At 53.4% G+C, this 23006-nt stretch overlaps 1 protein-coding gene across 1 annotated transcript in view; it reads right to left on the reverse strand.

Moving 5' to 3' along the window:
- The window catches only part of LOC122922293 (nuclear receptor-binding protein 2-like), a 54711-nt gene that overhangs the window by 21947 nt on the left and 9758 nt on the right, over positions 1 to 23006 (reverse strand). The window contains exons 3-7 of the mRNA XM_044272854.1: positions 7520 to 7642; positions 5587 to 5688; positions 2308 to 2397; positions 2187 to 2227; positions 1495 to 1695 (exon numbers count right to left, since the gene is read on the reverse strand). Coding sequence (XP_044128789.1) covers positions 1495 to 1695; positions 2187 to 2227; positions 2308 to 2397; positions 5587 to 5688; positions 7520 to 7642 — 557 coding nt within the window. The remainder of the gene's footprint in view (positions 1 to 1494; positions 1696 to 2186; positions 2228 to 2307; positions 2398 to 5586; positions 5689 to 7519; positions 7643 to 23006) is intronic.

Genomic DNA, 23006 nt, shown 5'->3' on the forward strand with positions numbered 1-23006 from the left:
CTGCCTGCAGATTACATGGTGACAGGTTCTCTGTATATATAATCTGCTCAGCTCCTCCTGCTCTATAACACGCTGCCTGCAGATTACACGGTGACAGGTTCTCTGTATATATAATCTGCTCAGCTCCTCCTGCTCTATAACACACTGCCTGCAGATTACACGGTGACAGGTTCTCTGTATATATAATCTGCTCAGCTCCTCCTGCTCTATAACACGCTTGCTGCAGATTACACGGTGACAGGTTCTCTGTATATATAATCTGCTCAGCTCCTCCTGCTCTATAACACGCTGCCTGCAGATTACATGGTGACAGGTTCTCTGTATATATAATCTGCTCAGCTCCTCCTGCTCTATAACACGCTGCCTGCAGATTACACGGTGACAGGTTCTCTGTATATATAATCTGCTCAGCTCCTCCTGCTCTATAACACGCTGCCTGCAGATTACACGGTGACAGGTTCTCTGTATATATAATCTGCTCAGCTCCTCCTGCTCTATAACACACTGCCTGCAGATTACATGGTGACAGGTTCTCTGTATATATAATCTGCTCAGCTCCTCCTGCTCTATAACACGCTGCCTGCAGATTACACGGTGACAGGTTCTCTGTATATATAATCTGCTCAGCTCCTCCTGCTCTATAACACACTGCCTGCAGATTACATGGTGACAGGTTCTCTGTATATAATCTGCTCAGCTCCTCCTGCTCTATAACACGCTGCCTGCAGATTACATGGTGACAGGTTCTCTGTATATATAATCTGCTCAGCTCCTCCTGCTCTATAACACACTGCCTGCAGATTACACGGTGACAGGTTCTCTGTATATAATCTGCTCAGCTCCTCCTGCTCTATAACACTGCCTGCAGATTACACGGTGACAGGTTCTCTGTATATATAATCTGCTCAGCTCCTCCTGCTCTATAACACGCTGCCTGCAGATTACGGTGACAGGTTCTCTGTATATATAATCTGCTCAGCTCCTCCTGCTCTATAACAACTGCCTGCAGATTACACGGTGACAGGTTCTCTGTATATATAATCTGCTCAGCTCCTCCTGCTCTATAACACACTGCCTGCAGATTACACGGTGACGGGTTCTCTGTATATATAATCTGCTCAGCTCCTCCTGCTCTATAACACACTGCCTGCAGATTACACGGTGACGGGTTCTCTGTATATAATAATCTGCTCAGCTCCTCCTGCTCTATAACACACTGCCTGCAGATTACGTGGTGACTGGTTCTCTGTATATATAATCTGCTCAGCTCCTCCTGCTCTATAACACACTGCCTGGAGATTACACGGTGACAGGTTCTCTTTACTGGTCTGGATTGAAACATTTTACCTTCACTGATACATTGTAACAAACAGGAGAGAGTTCTGCTGCTCACAGAGGATAGCCCAGAGTGTACAGTATATGGGGCAGGCTAGATGGGCCTAATGGTTCTATCTGCCGACACATTCTAGGTTTCTAACCCTTCAGCTGAAGCACAGAGTCCAGGGGAAAGCTGCCGCGTTTCCCCCTCTGCGCAGCTTGTGAACAGTTGGATCTCTTGACTTGAGCCTGCTATTAACCCCTCCCGTGCTGCTGCCTTTACCTGATCCGATCTTGATGAGCCCATTGTGCTGGATGAAGATGGTGTCATTAGTCAGGTTCCCGTGTATGAAGACTGGGTCACAAGAGTGGAGGTAACTGGGGAAAGACGGAGGACGTCAGGGCACGGTCCCATCCCCCGGCCCCGCCGTCCGTACACTCCCATCCCCGCACCGTCCCATCCCCGCACTCCGCACGGTCCCACCCCCTCCCTCCGCACCATCCCACCCCCGGACCCCGCCCTCCGCACCATCCCATCCACCGACCAAACCCCGCGCACCGCCCCACCCCCCGCCGTCCGTCCGCTCCCATTTCCCGCACTCTGCCGTCCGTCCGCTCCCATTCCCCGCACTCCTCCCCACACTCCGCACAGTACCATCCCCGGACCCCCCCCCCGTCCGCACCGTCCCATTCCCTCCCTCCGCACCGTCCCATCCCCGGACTCCGCCCTCCGCACCGTCCCATCCCCGGACCCCGCCCTCCGCACCGTCCCATCCCCGGACCCCGCCCTCCGCACCGTCCCATCCCCGGACCCCGCCCTCCGCACCGTCCCATCCCCGGACCCCGCCCTCCGCACCGTCCCACCTCACCTCAGGGCTGACAGGATCTGTGTGCACCATCTCTTCCACGCCTGTGACACAATGCAGAGTTACAGTCACTGATGTCAGGACACGGCGCACATTACACCTCCATGACCCTGCGGCTCCTTACCCTGGCGTTCATGGTTTTCCGATTCTTTTTCGTCTTCTTCAGGAACTGTCTGAGGCTTCCCGAGGAGACGTACTCCGTTATAAAGACCACCTGCCCCAACGGAAGAAGGCGATGAGCAGAGGCAAATGGAAGCCTGAGCAGACCCCGGACCCGGCCCACAGGACCCCGGACCCGGCCCACAGGACCCCTGACCCGGCCCACAGGACCCCTGACCCGGCCCACAGGACCCCTGACCCGGCCCACAGGACCCCTGACCCGGCCCACAGGACCCCGGACTATTCACACAGGACCCCGCACCAGTCCTGAGGACCGCGCAGGAGTCACACAGGGCCCCCCACGGTAATCACACAGGGCCCCGCACGGTAATCACACAGGGCCCCGCACGGTAATCACACAGGGCCCCGCACGGTAATCACACAGGGCCCCGCACGGTAATCACACAGGGCCCCGCACGGTAATCACACAGGGCCCCGCACGGTAATCACACAGGGCCCCGCACGGTAATCACACAGGGCCCCGCACGGTAATCACACAGGGCCCCGCACGGTAATCACACAGGGCCCCGCACGGTAATCACACAGGGCCCCGCACGGTAATCACACAGGGCCCCGCACGGTAATCACACAGGGCCCCGCACGGTAATCACACAGGGCCCCGCGTAATCACACAGGGCCCCGCACAGTAATCACACAGGGCCCCGCACAGTAATCACAGGGCCCCGCACAGTAATCACACAGGGCCCCGCACAGTAATCACACAGGGCCCCGCACAGTATCACACAGGGCCCCGCACAGTAATCACACAGGGCCCCCGCACAGTAATCACACAGGGCCCCCGCACAGTAATCACACAGGGCCCCGCACAGTAATCACACAGGGCACCCGCACAGTAATCACACAGGGCCCCGCACCAGTAATCACACAGGGCCCCGCACAGTAATCACACAGGCCCCCGCACAGTAATCACACAGGGCCCCGCACAGTAATCACACAGGGCCCGCACAGTAATCACACAGGGCCCCGCACAGTAATCACACAGGGCCCCGCACAGTAATCACACAGGGCCCCGCACAGTATCACACAAGGGCCCCGCACAGTAATCACACAGGGCCCCGCACAGTAATCACACAGGGCCCCGCACAGTAATCACACAGGGCGCCCGCACAGTAATCACACAGGGCCCCGCACAGTAATCACACAGGGCCCCGCACAGTAATCACACAGGGCCCCGCACAGTAATCACACAGGGCCACGCCACAGTAATCACACAGGGCCCCGCACAGTAATCACACAGGGCCCCGCACAGTAATCACAGCAGGGCCCGCACCGGAGTAAGCCACACAGGGCCCCGCACAGTAATCACACAGGGCCCCGCACAGTAATCACACAGGGCCCGCACAGTAATCACACAGGGCCCCGCACAGTAATCACACAGGGCCCCGCACAGTAATCACACAGGGCCCCGCACAGTAATCACACAGGGCCCCGCACAGTAATCACACAGGGCCCCGCACAGTAATCACACAGGGCCCCGCACAGTAATCACACAGGGCCCCGCACAGTAATCACACAGGGCCCCGCACAGTAATCACACAGGGCCCCGCACAGTAATCACACAGGGCCCCGCACAGTAATCACACAGGGCCCCGCACAGTAATCACACAGGGCCCCGCACAGTAATCACACAGGGCCCCGCACAGTAATCACACAGGGCCCAGCACAGTAATCCACCAGGGCCCCGCACAGTAATCACACAGGGCCCCGCACAGTAATCACACAGGGCCCCGCACAGTAATCACACAGGGCCCCGCACAGTAATCACACAGGGCCCGCACAGTAATCACACAGGGCCCCGCACAGTAATCACACAGGGCCCGCACAGTAATCACACAGGGCCCCGCAACAGTAATCACACAGGGCCCCGCACATTAATCACACAGGGCCCCGCACAGTAATCACACAGGGCCCCGCACAGTAATCACACAGGGCCCCCGCACAGTAATCACACAGGGCCCCGCACAGTAATCACACAGGGCCCCGCACAGTAATCACACAGGGCCCCGCACAGTAATCACACAGGCCCCGCACAGTAATCACACAGGGCCCCGCACAGTAATCACACAGGGCCCCGCCACAGTAATCACACAGGGCCCCGCACAGTAATCACACAGGGCCCCGCAAGTAATCACACAGGGCCCCGCACGGTAATCACACAGGGCCCCGCACAGGTAATCACACAGGGACCCGCACAGTAATCACACAGGGACCCCGCACAGGAATCACACAGGGCCCCCCACAGTAATCACACAGGGCCCCGCACGGTAATCACACAGGGCCCCGCACAGTAATCACACAGGGCCCCGCACAGTAATCACACAGGGCCCCGCACAGTAATCACACAGGGCCCCGCACAGTAATCACACAGGGCCCCGCACAGTAATCACACAGGGCCCCGCACAGTAATCACACAGGGCCCCGCACAGTAATCACACAGGGCCCCGCACAGTAATCACACAGGGCCCCGCACAGTAATCACACAGGGCCCCGCACAGTAATCACACAGGGCCCCGCACAGTAATCACACAGGGCCCCGCACAGTAATCACACAGGGCCCCGCACAGTAATCACACAGGGCCCCGCACAGTAATCACACAGGGCCCCGCACAGTAATCACACAGGGCCCCGCACAGTAATCACACAGGGCCCCGCACAGTAATCACACAGGGCCCCGCACAGTAATCACACAGGGCCCCGCACAGTAATCACACAGGGCCCCGCACAGTAATCACACAGGACCCCGCACAGTAATCACACAGGACCCCGCACAGTAATCACACAGGACCCCGCACCAGTCCCGGGGTCCACGGTCTAATCACACTGGACCCCGCACTAGTGCAGACCACCACCCGCAATGCACAGGTCATTAAAGAGAACTCCAGACTGTCAGGGTCAATACACAAAGGCAAAGTAGCGGGCCCCCAGAGTGTAATTGAGCAGTATACAAAACAGGGGGGCCCAATATTTAGAGACATACTGTACACAGGTAAGGGGGTCTCCCCGTCCATCATAGATAAAGCAGGAGGTCCCCCATTAACCCCTTCGGGACACAGCCTTATTTCACCTTAAGTACCAGGACATTAGGGCCTGTACGCCCCATGTCCTGAAGAGGTTAATCACTATTACACACAGGGAAGCGGGGTCCCACAGACTCTCATTAATTAATACACAAATCCGGGCCCCCACTTATGGAGGGTCACCGCGCTCATCCGCTGCCCCTCACCCGCGCCGAGGTCTCCTTCACGTCCAGCCAGTACTTGTGGAACTTCACCACGTTGGGGTGATCGACGACCATGAGCTTCTGGAACATGTTGCGGATCTTATCCTGGGGAGAGAGAGACAGGAGTCACCCCGAACCCCGCTGGTTATATAACACATGGCGCCCAGGGCATGGCAAGGAAAGGGTCTGCACTGGTTCTCTACCGAGAGAGGCTTGTTTGAGGGTCTGAATTTATTCAGTAAGAGGCCCCATCAGAAGGTTCAACCCCATGATACCATACAGATCACCCAGTAGGGTTGATCTTGCTGATTAAAACACTATCTAGATGGCGAAAATCCATATTCTATATGTAAATTAGGCCCTAGGACCTGGCGCACCTCTGCTCCTCCGTTTTACAAGCCCCTCCCCTTCACTGACAGGGGAGCCATCAGCATCCTCGCCCCTGACCCAGTAGCAGTGCACAGCACCATGCGTCCACAGCTGAACAGAAGCTTACTGGGCGCACAGCACCACTAATGGGGATCTACTTAATTCACCCCTGATTGGCCCAAATAGAATGTGTAAGCCCGTAGGGGGCAGCGGGCCGCCTCCTGCAGTGTCTGGGGAGGGGGTGCAGCGGGCCGCCTCCTGCAGTGTCTGGGGAGGGGGTGCAGCGGGCCGCCTCCTGCAGTGTCTGGGGAGGGGGTGCAGCGGGCCGCCTCCTGCAGTGTCTGGGGAGGGGGGGCAGCGGGCCGCCTCCTGCAGTGTCTGGGGAGGGGGGGGGGTGCAGCGGTCCGCCTCCTGCAGTGTCTGGGGGGGGGGGGGGGGTGCAGCGGCCGCCTCCTGCAGTGTCTGCGGGGTGCAGCGGCCGCCTCCTGCAGTGTCTGCGGGGTGCAGCGGCCGCCTCCTGCAGTGTCTGCGGGGTGCAGCGGCCCGCCTCCTGCAGTGTCTGCGGGGTGCAGCGGCCGCCTCCTGCAGTGTCTGCGGGGTGCAGCGGCCGCCTCCTGCAGTGTCTGCGGGGTGCAGCGGCCGCCTCCTGCAGTGTCTGCGGGGTGCAGCGGCCGCCTCCTGCAGTGTCTGCGGGGTGCAGCGGCCGCCTCCTGCAGTGTCTGCGGGTGCAGCGGCCGCCTCCTGCAGTGTCTGCGGGGTGCAGCGGCCGCCTCCTGCAGTGTCTGCGGGGTGCAGCGGCCGCCTCCTGCAGTGTCTGCGGGGTGCAGCGGCCGCCTCCTGCAGTGTCTGCGGGGTGCAGCGGCCGCCTCCTGCAGTGTCTGCGGGGTGCAGCGGCCGCCTCCTGCAGTGTCTGCGGGGTGCAGCGGCCGCCTCCTGCAGTGTCTGCGGGGGGGGGGGGGGGGGGGTGCAGCGGCCGCCTCCTGCAGTGTCTGCGGGGGGGGGGGGGGGGGGGGGGTGCAGCGGCCGCCTCCTGCAGTGTCTGCGGGGGGGGGGGGGTGCAGCGGCCGCCTCCTGCAGTGTCTGGGGGGGGGGGGGGTGCAGCGGCCGCCTCCTGCAGTGTCTGGGGGGGGGGGGGTGCAGCGGCCGCCTCCTGCAGTGTCTGCGGGGTGCAGCGACCGCCTCCTGCAGTGTCTGCGGGGGGGGGGGGGGTGCAGCGGCCGCCTCCTGCAGTGTCTGGGGGGGGGTGCAGCGGCCGCCTCCTGCAGTGTCTGGGGGGGGGGGGGTGCAGCGGCCGCCTCCTGCAGTGTCTGGGGGGGGGGGGGGTGCAGCGGCCGCCTCCTGCAGTGTCTGCGGGGTGCAGCGGCCGCCTCCTGCAGTGTCTGCGGGGTGCAGCGGCCGCCTCCTGCAGTGTCTGAGGGGTGCAGCGGCCGCCTCCTGCAGTGTCTGAGGGGTGCAGCGGCCGCCTCCTGCAGTGTCTGAGGGGTGCAGCGGCCGCCTCCTGCAGTGTCTGAGGGGTGCAGCGACCGCCTCCTGCAGTGTTTGGGGGGGTGCAGTGACCGCCTCTCACCTCATGAGACTTGAAGACCCTCCTGTCTGTGAACTGCAGCTCGTTCCACACGACCTCCACGCCCTCCTCCGTGTCCATGGCCAGGAATGTGCTCTCGATGCCGGGCATGTTACCCTGATTCACCTGCACAGAATGAAAAGAAGTCACTGAGGGGAGCACAAAGGACCAAAACCACAAGACATTAGCCCCTGCATATAAAATGGAATATTCACTGACAGCAAGCAGAGAGGAAGTGCCCCACAAAGTGTACTGGAATGTTGCAGCACTCTCCTCCGCTCCGCTGGACAATCAGGTCAGTTCCCCAATCTGACTCTCCAGAACCGGAGCCATCCTCCAGCACGGACCCCCACCCTCCTTCTGTGTCCCCCGTTTCCTCATAGACTGTAAGCTCTTGGGAGCGGGGCCCTCCCCCTGTGATGGGCGTCCTCAGGGATTATTTCCTACTACAGGTCCCCCTTTCCAGGACGCCGCGCACATGCTCCCCACTTCCGCCAGCGCAGACTCCAGGTTTTGCACACCTTTCTCCAGATGGATGGCGCCACTTCCTGTCTAGGGTGTCCCTGGTGGAGGCCCTCGCCCACCTGCCGCAGCCCCAGGGATGAACATTGGGGTTCCTCCAGCCTCATAACTACTAGAAACTCCACTCGGGGCAGACGTCCGGGCCCAGCGGACTTAGGGCCCACCAGGATCTTGGTAAGTATGCTCTATGCCCCTCGCCAGGACTCCTGCCCTCATCATCTCCCACCGGGATTACTGAGCGCAGCAGCCGGATCGTCTCTCATCTGACCATTCAGAATACGGCGCAGAGTGCTGCTCTGCAGGGGCTAACCTCCGTAATTCAGCATGTCTTCTCTCACCTCTACTGCCACCCTGTGCCCAATGTCCCCCACATGGACTGGTAGAACTGGATGATTGTACCAATTGTCAGGCACTGGCCACGTCTGTACCACAGACCACCAGGGGCTGCACGTGACCCTCCATAGTGAGCATAAAGATGCACCTAAGCAGACGGCAGCACATACATGTCGGTGACCAGCAGAGCCTCCCGTCACCCTGCCCACGGACAACCGTCCACGTCTCAGGGGACCAGAGGCGCGGCACAGGACACACCGGAGGGGACAGCCCCAGGAGGCTCCGCAACGTGATCGGGTCAGACTAATAATAGAAACCGGGGCCTGAGAGCGACACTAAATGGAGCAGAAGAAACTCACAGCGCCGGCCTCGCCCATCAGAGTGGGGGGGGGGGGGGGGGGGGGTCCAGACTGGAACCAGTATCTGCACCACAGGAAGATGGCTGTACAGGGACAGACAAAACCAGAGCAAGCTCCGTGCAGACCCTGAACCAGCAGAATAGCGAGTGCAGCTCTGGAGTATAATACAGGGTGTAACTCAGGATCAGTACAGGATAAGTAATGTATGTACACAGTGACTGCACCAGCAGAATAGTGAGTGCAGCTCTGGAGGATAATACAGGATGTAACTCAGGATCAGTACAGGATAAGTAATGTATGTACACAGTGACTGCACCAGCAGAATAGTGAGTGCAGCTCTGGAGGATAATACAGGATGTAACTCAGGATCAGTACAGGATAAGTAATGTATGTACACAGTGACTGCACCAGCAGAATAGTGAGTGCAACTCTGGAGTATAATACAGGATGTAACTCAGGATCAGTACAGGATAAGTAATGTATGTACACAGTGACTGCACCAGCAGAATAGTGAGTGCAGCTCTGGGGTATAATACAGGATGTAACTCAGGATCAGTACAGGATAAGTAATGTATGTACACAGTGACTGCACCAGCAGAATAGTGAGTGCAGCTCTGGAGTATAATAAGGGATGTAACTCGGGATCAGTACAGGATAAGTAATGTATGTACAGTGACTGCGCCAGCAGAATAGTGAGTGCAGCTCTGGAGTATAATACAGGATGTAACTCAGGATCAGTACAGGATAAGTAATGTATGTACACAGTGACTGCACCAGCAGAATAGTGAGTGCAGCTCTGGGGTATAATACAGGATGTAACTCAGGATCAGTACAGGATAAGTAATGTATGTACACAGTGACTGCACCAGCAGAATAGTGAGTGCAGCTCTGGGGTATAATACAGGATGTAACTCAGGAGCAGTACAGGATAAGTAATGTATGTACACAGTGACTCCACCAGCAGAATAGTGAGTGCAGCTCTGGAGTATAATACAGGATGTAACTCAGGATCAGTACAGGATAAGTAATGTATGTACACAGTGACTGCACCAGCAGAATAGTGAGTGCAGCTCTGCAGTATAATACAGGATGTAACTCAGGATCAGTACAGGATAAGTAATGTATGTACACAGTGACTGCACCAGCAGAATAGTGAGTGCAGCTCTGGAGTATAATACAGGATGTAACTCAGGATCAGTACAGGATAAGTAATGTATGTACACAGTGACTGCACCAGCAGAATAGTGAGTGCAGCTCTGGAGTATAATACAGGATGTAACTCAGGATCAGTACAGGATAAGTAATGTATGTACACAGTGACTGCACCAGCAGAATAGTGAGTGCAGCTCTGGAGTATAATACAGGATGTAGCACAGGAATAGTACAGGATAAGTAATGTATGTACACAGTGACTGCACCAGCAGAATAGTGAGTGCAGCTCTGGAGTATAATACAGGATGTAACTCAGGATCAGTACAGGATAAGTAATGTATGTACACAGTGACTGCACCAGCAGAATAGCGAGTGCAGCTCTGGAGTATAATACAGGATAAGTCGCCTGTACGCAGCGGCTCAGTGTCCGGTCGCCTGTACGGAATGCCCGGCGCCTGATCTGCAGGAAATCAGCTTATAAATAAAAGTGCTGAGAAAGTCTCTGTATAATCCCCGTTGCAGGCGGTCAGCGGCGCTCGGTGCCACCCGGTCCAGGACAATGTCCTATTGTTTGCAGGACGTCAGGGAGGTGCAGGGACCAGCAGGACCGCGGACACTCCGTACACAGCGCCATTACTACATGTATGACCGTGTGATGACTCCATGTTTCAGAAGGACGGTTCCTGTTTTGAACCCAGACCTCACATTTCAGGCCGCACGCGGTTCTACGTAACGCCTGTGGTTCGCCCTTCGCTCCTGTCCGTGCATCTTCTCCGCACAGGCCGGTGTCCATCATTGTATAAGGAAACATTCTGCAACTTTCTATCAGATGTTGATTCAATTCTTCACCAAAGTCAATATCTCTGCTTGCTGTCAGTGAATGGGAACGGCTTAAATTCATATGCGGAGACCCTACCTTGACCTAGTGACTGTGTGTGAGGTAAGCACACCTGCACCACAATGTATCCGGTATAACAGTGGATTGGTCCACAGCCGCCCGCGCCCTGGGACAGCCCTTCCCCCGCCTGCTGCCGGTGGGGATTTATCTGTTTGACGTGGATCATGTGGATCCCCAAATTCTCCAGAGACTTGGACAAACACGAGTGCAGCCCGGAGGCGGCAGGTGCATAACCCCAAGAGCTTGCACTTCCTGAGAGAGGATTGGGGGCTCTAGTAACACATGAGCACTCCCCAGCCTCCAGGGGCCCATGGCGTGACTATGCTGCGTACACGGCCGTCTGGAGGCTGGTGCGTGTGAGTCCAGGCATGCTGCATGTGATACTCGGCTGCTTATAGATCCTATAACCTTCAGACAATCGGGCTCTGTGTGAACAGCGAGGAGACGCCCCCCCCCCCCCCTCCTCAGTCAGCGCTGTGAGGATATACTGTAATATACTGGTATAACACACACTGCACTATTATAATGTGTGCACGCTGTGAGGATATACTGTAATATACTGGTATAATATACACTGCAGTATTATACTCTGCGCACGCTGTGAGGATATACTGTAATATACTGGTATAACACACACTGCACTATTATAATGTGTGCACGCTGTGAGGATATACTGTAATATACTGGTATAATATACACTGCAGTATTATACTCTGCGCACGCTGTGAGGATATACTGTAATATACTGGTATAACACACACTGCACTATTATAATGTGTGCACGCTGTGAGGATATACTGTAATATACTGGTATAATATACACTGCAGTATTATACTCTGCGCACGCTGTGAGGATATACTGTAATATACTGGTATAACACACACTGCACTATTATAATGTGTGCACGCTGTGAGGATATACTGTAATATACTGGTATAACATACACTGCAGTATTATACTCTGTGCGTGCTGTGAGGATATACTGCAATATACTGGTATAATATACACTGCAGTATTATACTCTGCGCACGCTGTGAGGATATACTGTAATATACGGGTATAACATACACTGCAGTATTATACTCTGCGCACGCTGTGAGGATATACTGTAATATACGGGTATAACACACACTGCACTATTATACTCTGTGCGTGCTGTGAGGATATACTGTAATATACTGGTATAACACACACTGCACTATTATAATCTGTGCGCGCTGCGAGGATATACTGTAATATACTGGTATAACACACACTGCACTATTATAATCTGTGCGCGCTGTGAGGATATACTGTAATATACTGGTATAATACACACTGCACCATTATACACTGCGCGCGCTGTGAGGATATACTGCGATATACTGGTATAACACACACTGCACTATTATACACTGTGTGCGCTGTGAGGATATACTGTAATATACTGGTATAACACATACTGCAGTATTATACTCTGTGCGCGCTGCGAGGATATACTGTAATATGTAAAAACACAAAATGCAATCGCACACTGCAACCAGCACTCTGCACCCAGCACTCTGCACCCAGCACTCTGCACCCAGCACTCTGCACCCAGCACTCTGCACCCAGCACTCTGCACCCAGCACTCTGCACCCAGCACTCTGCACCCAGCACTCTGCACCCAGCACTCTGCACCCAGCACTCTGCACCCAGCACTCTGCACCCAGCACTCTGCACCAGCCTCCCAGCACTCTGCACCCAGCACTCTGCACCCAGCACTCTGCACCCAGCACTCTGCACCCAGCACTCTGCACCCAGCACTCTGCACCCAGCACTCTGCACCCAGCACTCTGCACCCAGCACTCTGCACCCAGCACTCTGCACCCAGCACTCTGCACCCAGCACTCTGCACCCAGCACTCTGCACCCAGCACTCTGCACCCAGCACTCTGCACCCAGCACTCTGCACCCAGCACTCTGCACCCAGCACTCTGCACCCAGCACTCTGCACCCAGCACTCTGCACCCAGCACTCTGCACCCAGCACTCTGCACCCAGCACTCTGCACCCAGCACTCTGCACCCAGCACTCTGCACCCAGCACTCTGCACCCAGCACTCTGCACCCAGCACTCTGCACCCAGCACTCTGCACCCAGCACTCTGCACCCAGCACTCTGCACCCAGCACTCTGCACCCAGCACTCTGCACCCAGCCCTGCCTTTATGCTGGATGTTGAATGAGGCATTGGTGTACATTTTGGCCAAAGCGTAATAAGCCACTCACCACGTCAAGGTCGCCTCCATGAGTGGTCCCTAACACTAGTTCCTACCTGTTATGGGCCATGACAGCCACACAAAGTCCAGGGAGCGCAGGCACAGCATGCACGCCAAGCACACTCTGCTTTTAACCCCGTCCGGTGCCGTTACAGCTTTTATCGGATCCAGGGATGCAAGTACTCACATGCATGCTGAGCCCACTTTATACTTCTCCTGGAGCCTAATGGCCTGGTAGGTGCTATATAAGCAGACTCAGTTTTATACTGACTTTAAAACCAGCCTCCAGGGGGATCCCTGGATCCGATGAAAGCTGTAACGGCACCGGACGGGGTTAAAAGCAGAGTGTGCTTGGCGTGCATGCTGTACCTGCGCTCCCTGGACTTTGTGTGGCTGTCATGGCCCATAACAGGTAGGAACTAGTGTTAGGGACCACTCATGGAGGCGACCTTGACGTGGTGAGTGGCTTATTACGCTTTGGCCAAAATGTACACCAATGCCTCATTCAACATCCAGCATAAAGGCAGGGCAGAGTGCTGGGTGCAGAGTGCTGGGTGCAGAGTGCTGGGTGCAGAGTGCTGGGTGCAGAGTGCTGGGTGCAGAGTGCTGGGTGCAGAGTGCTGGGTGCAGAGTGCGATTGCATTTGTGTTTTTACATTTATATCTCTATTTCGCCACAGCAATCTGCACCTGCTAGGGGTTGTGCGGGCTGAAATTTTCCATATATACTGTAATATACTGGTATAATACACACTGCACCATTATACACTGTGCGCGCTGTGAGGATATACTGTAATATACTGGTATAACACACACGGCAGTATTATACTCTGCACGCTGCGAGGATATACTGTAATATACTGGTATAACACACACTGCACTATTATACTCTGTGCGCGCTGAGGATATACTGTAATATACTGGTATAACACACACGGCAGTATTATACACTGCGCGCGCTGTGAGGATATACTGTAATATACTGGTATAACACACTGCACTATTATACTCTGTGCGCGCTGTGAGGATATACTGTAATATACTGGTATAACACACTGCACTATTATACTCTGTGCGCGCTGTGAGGATATACTTTAATATACTGGTATAACACACTGCACTATTATAATCTGCGCGCTGTGGGAATATACTGGTATAACACACACTGCACTATTCTACTCTGCACAGGGACATTATATACCATGTTATTTGCACCGTATACACGCCATATACTGCACTGGTATAATACACACTGCTCTATTATACTATATTATACTCTCTATTACTCGACAATGTTTTTTTAAACTGTTTTCATTGATGTTCTACATTTACATAAAGTCAACAAAACCAGATCCAGAACATTGCCCCATCTCCTCATGTGATCAGCGATAAGCGCATCGTTAGGCAAGAACATAAAGAGCAGAAAAAAACAGGGCGGCAACAAACTGCGCCGCAACAGGGGGCGGCAACAAACTGCGCCGCAACAGGGGGCGGCAACAAACTGCGCCGCAACAGGGGGCGGCAACAACTGCGCCGCAACAGGGGGCGGCAACAAACTGCGCCGCAACAGGGGGCGGCAACAAACTGCGCCGCAACAGGGGGCGGCAACAAACTGCGCCGCAACAGGGGGCGGCAACAAACTGCGCCGCAACAGGGGGCGGCAACAAACTGCGCCGCAACAGAACAGGGGCGGCAACAAACTGCGCCGCAACATGGGGCGGCAACAAACTGCGCCGCAACAGGGGGCGGCAACAAACTGCGCCGCAACAGGGGGCGGCAACAAACTGCGCCGCAACAGGGGGCGGCAACAAACTGCGCCGCAACAGGGGGCGGCAACAAACTGCGCCGCAACAGGGGGCGGCAACAAACTGCGCCGCAACAGGGGGCGGCAACAAACTGCGCCGCAACAGGGGGCGGCAACAAACTGCGCCGCAACAGGGGGCGGCAACAAACTGCAACTACATGGTAATTTAAACGGCGCCGTAAAACATGCCATGTTATATACTGTGCTGGAAGATTATAGGGCGTTGTTAACCCCTCCCCTGCTGTATGGAGGCTCATACAGCGCGATTAGTGCATGGTCAGACCACAGACTCTGTACTACAGTATATAGCGCTATAGGGGGTATGCACTGACGTGGCGGTTTTTCACTTTTGTTTTTTACTCTCAGTTCTTCCAAAGCCATAACTTTTTTATTTTTCCATTCACATAGCCGTATGAGGGCTTGTTTTTGTGCTGGACATGTACCTTCTAATGTCACCATTTATGATCGCATGTAATGCTGTGAGAAGCAGGAAAAAAATAACAAATTTAAAAAAAAATTAAAAAAATTCTACCACAGTTTTATGGGTTTTGTTTTCACAGCGTTTCCCATGCGGTACCACTGACCTGTGACTTTCATTCTCCGGGTCAGTACGATTACAACGAGACCCCACATGTATAGTTTTTATGTTTTAAAAAAGAAAATTTGGAAAATTTTTTTTTTTTTTTTTTTTTTTATATCTTTGCATCACTACATTCTCACCCCCACAACGGTATATTTCATTGCTATGTGCCCGGAGCTGTGCGAGGGCTCTTTTTGCGGCGTGGTCTGTACTTTTCATTGATACCATTTTCGGGCGTGTATGACTTTTTATTAAAATTGGCCATTTATTTTTTTTTGCCCCCGTTTCACTGTCTGGGATAAGTATTTTAAATATTATGGGTATTTTTACATGCAGCGATGACCATGATGGTAATTTTTTTAAAATTGTTTATGCACTTTTAATTTTGGAGAAAGGGGGGTAATTAGAATTTTTAGATATTTTTAAACCCCCCCACCCCCACACACTTTTTTTTAGTTCCCCGAGCAATCAGACTGCTCTTCTCATAGACTCCAGTGCATTACACTGGCGTCTACTGGGATTACACCGTGTTCCTGAGCCCTGGTGGCGATGGTGTCGGCTGCAAGCAAGCAAAACGGATCCTGTAAAAATAGGAACCTGAGCATCCGTTTTAGCCATTTCCATCTGAGATCCGTTATAAAGGTCCATTCACACGTCCGCAAATGTTTCGCATTCCGCAAATTGCAGATCCGCCAAACATGGACACCGGCCATGTGCATTACGCATTTAGCGGACCGCACATGGCCGGCACTATGATAGAAATGCCTATTCTTGTCCGTGGCTACGGACAGGTTCTGGTTTTTTTTGCAGGGCCGCAAAAATTAATAAAAAAATACGTTGTTGAAAATGAATGTGTCCGAACCCTTTCCGCAAAATTGCAGAACGGATGCGGACGTGTGAATGGAACCTTACGCAGGATTTTTTTTTTTCTATCCAAAAAATGGATCTCAAATGGAAATGGCTGCAAAACGTGCAGAACTGATGCTTAAAATACAGAATCCGGTTTTTTTTTCCTGACGCATCAGAAGAATGGAAAATGAACGCGGCCGGAGGCCTTTGCTCTGCGGTGGACGAAAGATTCAGACGTTTTCCTGCACCACTGCTTGGCGCACATTTACTAAAGTGTCCGAGCCTAAAAAATGCTGTTTACTACTGAAAATGCGCCTGTTTTGGAGGCTTTTACACTTCGTTCGAGTATTTTGATTTTCTTTTTTTTTTTTTGACTAAGTCAGAAGTTTTCTAACTTTTGTGACATTTTTTTCCCGACCTATTTATGCAGATGCACCTTTTTTTTGCGCCTGAATTTTCCACAAAAACAGTCTAACATTTTCTCCACTTCAGGGCTGGAGTATTTATTTTTTGCCAGTTTTCAGTGGTGAAATGCGACTTTTTTCATGCAGAAATAAATGAGACCAGTCTAAGCGAATACAAAGCTGTCGTACTGAAAAACGACCACCAGAGGGCGGAGTAACGCCGCATCATCAACAGCTGTGCGACTTTAGAGGTCGTCCAGGAATTGATAACGATGACCTATCGCCGATCAGCTGCCGCGGTCAGCGGAGCTCCAGAGGATCCGTCATCAATATAAATCCCGGATAAGCACTTTAATAAATACTCTGCAAAAGAAAGAAAGACGGCAGAGTAATAAATGTGCCCCCGTGACCTCTAAAGACCGGCAGGAGGCTCAGGAGCGGATTCCGAGTCCAACCTCAACATGAAAAGGTCCAACTAGCTCCTCTTTGATAACCCCAGCGTCCGAGCGGAGCTCTGTGCCCGGTACAATCCGTCTGGTCTTCAGGTATTTCGGGGCCGCCTGGTCTCAGGCTTCCTTACCCAAGGTGTACCTCTGTGCCCGGTACAATCCGTCTGGTCTTCAGGTATTTGGGGGCCGTCTGGTCTCAGGCTTCCTTACCCAGGGTGTAGCTCTGTGCCCGGTACAATCCGTCTGGTCTTCAGATATTTCGGGGCCGCCTGGTCTCAGGCTTCCTTACCCAGGGTGTAGCTCTGTGCCCGGTACAATCCGTCTGGTCTTCAGATATTTCGGGGCCGCCTGGTCTCAGGCTTCCTTACCCAGGGTGTAGCTCTGTGCCCGGTACAATCCGTCTGGTCTTCAGGTATTTCGGGGCCGTCTGGTCTCAGGCTTCCTTACCCAGGGTGTAGCTCTGTGCCCGGTACAATCCGTCTGGTCTTCAGATATTTCGGGGCCGTCTGGTCTCAGGCTTCCTTACCCAGGGTGTAGCTCTGTGCCCGGTACAATCCGTCTGGTCTTCAGATATTTCGGGGCCGCCTGGTCTCAGGCTTCCTTACCCAGGGTGTAGCTCTGTGCCCGGTACAATCCGTCTGGTCTTCAGATATTTCGGGGCCGTCTGGTCTCAGGCTTCCTTACCCAGGGTGTAGCTCTGTGCCCGGTACAATCCGTCTGGTCTTCAGATATTTCGGGGCCGCCTGGTCTCAGGCTTCCTTACCCAGGGTGTAGCTCTGTGCCCGGTACAATCCGTCTGGTCTTCAGATATTTCGGGGCCGTCTGGTCTTAGGCTTCCATACCCAGGCCGTACCTCTGTGCCCTCCGGGGCGGCTGCAGTTCTGGAATGACAGCTCTGGAGGATGACGGCTTCCCGGTTACTTCACGTTTCCTTCTCTCACATCTCTGCATCTATTTTCCTCAACACGTTTCTTGCGACCCAGTTGACTATGTGGTTCCGTGGTCGCGCCCCCATATGTTAGCGATTTCTAAATGCAGATTTCTAACAATTTTAGACTTTTCAGACTCTGCATTTTTTTTGTCCCATTTTGCCAGAGGAAAACAAGCTGCCTAATAATTCTGCACGCCTTGATATAGGGTCTTGATCTCCATAGCCTCCCCAACCTCCCATTACACATAACCCGATCTGCTTCAATCCAATAAGCATTCAAAAATATACAGAAAATGGTGATTTTAACAGCAGGCCACGGACTGCCGGAGGATACGTCTCGTCATAAATCAGGGGCACGGATTGCCGGAGGATACGTCTCGTCAGAAATTAGGGGCACGGACTGCCGGAGGACACGTCTCGTCAGAAATCAGGCGCACGGACTGCCGGAGGATACGTCTCGTCAGAAATCAGGCGCATCGTCTGGCAGAGGAGGGGATATCAAGACTGCAGAAAGTGTAACGTATATATATCTGCGAGAAGAGGCGACCCGTCAGATTCCTCCTGTCTACACCTTCTCCAACGCTATACAAATGGAGAGTAATCTCTGTATCAGCTTCCTCACCATTTTTTAAGACCTCTGTTTGCAGTCAGTGAATCTGTATAGTTTCCATTCAGAGGCAGTATCACCAGCAGATACAATGTATCAGTCAATGACAAGGCTCTGGACGCCAGGCAGATACATTGTAAGGCCTCCGTCTGCATTCCGTATTTTGCGGAACGGAACAGCTGGCCCCTAATAGAACAGTACTATCCCTGTCCGTAATGCGGACAATAATTGGACATGCTCTATTTTTTGGCGGAATGGAAAAACGGAAACAGAATGCAGACAGGGTAACTTCCATATTTTTTGTGGACCCATTGAAATGAATGGTGTCGTATAAAGTCCGCAAAAAAAAGGAAAGGACAAGGAAAGAAAATACGTCTGTGTGCATGAGCCCTAAATCTGCTGGAGGCCACGCCCCTCTCACTAAACACACCCTTTTTAAACGAGGAGAAAGCAAAACGACAGAAATATGCTAATTTTTTGTTACCAAAATGCGTCTTCCACGGCCATGTGCGGCGGAAACCCGGAGCTCAGCCAGCGACACATTCCTCCATGCCCCTCGCTACTTGCTGTCAGTGAATGGGAACACTTGAGGTTTACATTCAGAGGGTGCTGATATTTCCCACAGCTGAGGGCTCGCTACAATGTGTCAGTGCAGACAGTCTCTCTGCTCAGGAATATTCCCAATACCCGGAGAACGCAAAAAACTATGATAATCCCAAGTAAATCCTGGATCCGAGAATTCTCATCACCCCTCAACTGTCACATCTGTGTCTGGGAAAGCTGGGTGGCAGGAGAGGACGGCCATCAGGCGGGTCACTGGACGGACTGACGGCAGGACACGGGGAGAACCTGATCTGCACATGAAGGGCGGGGGAGGGGGCCGTTATCTTCACTATATTCAGGACCATGTGATGTCACCAAGAGGCTCGGGGACTTTAAACCGGCAGCGGTGGAGTCCTCTCCGCGTAGCTGGACCCGACTGCCAGGAACTATTCTATCCTCCTCCAATTACAGGAACAGAACACTATGGGCCACACCCCCCCCCGGCCGGCAGCCCCGGGGGCACAGCGGCCACACCCCCCCCCGGCCGGCAGCCCCGGGGGCACAGCGGCCACACCCCCCCCGGCCGGCAGCCCCGGGGCACAGCGGCCACACCCCCCCCCGGCCGGCAGCTCCGGGGGCACAGCGGCCACCCCCCCGGCCGGCAGCCCCGGGGGCACAGCGGCCACCCCCCCGGCCGGCAGCACCGCGGTCACAGCCTGCAGTAAGCCTCTGTTCACACTGCTCAGGTTTTGGGGCAGTTTTTACTGCATTTGTTATTTCATCAAGAAACAGAAAGAAGAAAAAATAAAAATGATGTCAGACGGAGAACAGATCGCCGGCCGCGTCCAGGGATTACTGGGGGGGGGGGGGCAGATCGGGCTCCATATATACATACACAGCGGCATTTTAGACACCAGTTTTAATAAGACCCCGCGTTACGTACAGACGCCGGCCTCCCCGTAACTCCGGAGCGTCCAGCGCCAGTTCTGAATGTGAGACGCTTCCGGAACGTCTTATGTTCAGACCTTTCTCGAAGCCTGAAGATGGCAAATGACCCGGTGTGAACGGTGCGAAGTCGCAGACAGCGGAGCAACTAACCGCAGCGCCGCCATCTGCACCTGAAATACGCCTAATAGTGCACATACACACACAGGGGATACACTGCGCCTATATATACACAGGGGATACACTGCGCCTATATATACACAGGGGATACACTGCGCCTATATATACACACACAGGGGACACACTGTGCCTATATATCCACACACAGGGGATACACTGCGCCTATATATCCACACACAGGGGATACACTGCGCCTATATATCCACACACAGGGGATACACTGCGCCTATATATACACACACACACACAGGGGACACACTGTGCCTATATATACACACACAGGGGATACACTGCGCCTATATACACACACAGGGGACACACTGTGCCTATATATACACACACAGGGGATACACTGCGCCTATATACACACACACAGGGGATACACTGCGCCTATATATACACACACAGGGGATACACTGCGCCTATATATACACAGGGGATACACTGCGCCTATATATCCACACACAGGGGATACACTGCGCCTATATATCCACACACAGGGGATACACTGCGCCTATATATCCCACACAGGGGATACACTGCGCCTATATATACACACACAGGGGACACACTGTGCCTATATATACACACACAGGGGATACACTGCGCCTATATATACACACACAGGGGATACACTGCGCCTATATATACACACACAGGGGATACACTGTGCCTATATATCCACACACAGGGGACACACTGTGCCTATATATCCACACACACACACAGGGGACACACTGCGCCTAAATATACACACACAGGGGACACACTGCGCCTATATATACACACACAGGGGACACACTGCGCCTATATACACACACACAGGGGACACACTGCGCCTATATATACACACACAGGGGACACACTGCGCCTATATATACACACACAGGGGATACACTGCGCCTATATATACACACACAGGGGATACACTGCGCCTATATATACACACACAGGGGACACACTGTGCCTATATATCCACACACAGGGGATACACTGTGCCTATATATACACACACAGGGGACACACTGTGCCTATATATCCACACACACACACAGGGGACACACTGCGCCTAAATATACACACACAGGGGATACACTGCGCCTATATATACACACACAGGGGATACACTGCGCCTATATACACACACACAGGGGACACACTGCGCCTAAATATACACACACAGGGGATACACTGCGCCTATATATACACACACAGGGGATACACTGCGCCTATATATACACACACAGGGGATACACTGCGCCTAAATATCCACACACAGGGGATACACTGCGCCTATATATACACACACAGGGGACACACTGTGCCTATATATCCACACACACACACACAGGGGACACACTGTGCCTATATATACACACACAGGGGATACACTGCGCCTAAATATACACACACAGGGGATACACTGTGCCTATATATACACACACAGGGGACACACTGTGCCTATATATCCACACACACACACAGGGGACACACTGCGCCTAAATATACACACACAGGGGATACACTGCGCCTAAATATACACACACAGGGGATACACTGCGCCTATATATACACACACAGGGGATACACTGCGCCTATATATACACACACAGGGGATACACTGCGCCTAAATATCCACACACAGGGGATACACTGCGCCTATATATACACACACAGGGGACACACTGTGCCTATATATCCACACACACACACTGCGCCTAAATATACACACACAGGGGATACACTGCGCCTAAATATACACACACAGGGGATACACTGCGCCTATATATACACACACAGGGGATACACTGCGCCTATATATACACACACAGGGGACACACTGCGCCTAAATATACACACACAGGGGACACACTGCGCCTATATATACACACACAGGGGATACACTGCGCCTAAATATACACACACAGGGGATACACTGCGCCTATATATACACACACAGGGGACACACTGCGCCTATATATACACACACAGGGGACACACTGCGCCTATATATCCACAGGGGACACACTGTGCCTATATATACACACACAGGGGATACACTGCGCCTATATATACACACACAGGGGACACACTGCGCCTAAATATACACACACAGGGGACACACTGCGCCTATATATACACACACAGGGGATACACTGCGCCTAAATATACACACACAGGGGATACACTGCGCCTATATATACACACACAGGGGATACACTGCGCCTATATATACACACACAGGGGACACACTGTGCCTATATATACACACACACACACAGGGGACACACTGCGCCTATATATACACACACAGGGGATACACTGCGCCTAAATATACACACACAGGGGATACACTGCGCCTATATATACACACACAGGGGACACACTGCGCCTAAATATACACACACAGGGGATACACTGCGCCTAAATATACACACACACGGGATACACTGCGCCTATAAATAGACACACAGGGGATACACTGCGCCTATATATACACACACAGGGGACACACTGCGCCTATATATACACACACAGGGGACACACTGCGCCTATATACACACACACAGGGGACACACTGCGCCTAAATATACACACACAGGGGATACACTGTGCCTATATATACACACACAGGGGATACACTGCGCCTAAATATACACACACAGGGGATACACTGCGCCTAAATATACACACACAGG

Source organism: Bufo gargarizans, unplaced genomic scaffold (genome assembly GCF_014858855.1).
Source record: "Bufo gargarizans isolate SCDJY-AF-19 unplaced genomic scaffold, ASM1485885v1 fragScaff_scaffold_137_pilon, whole genome shotgun sequence".
Classification (NCBI taxonomy): Eukaryota; Metazoa; Chordata; class Amphibia; order Anura; family Bufonidae; genus Bufo; species Bufo gargarizans.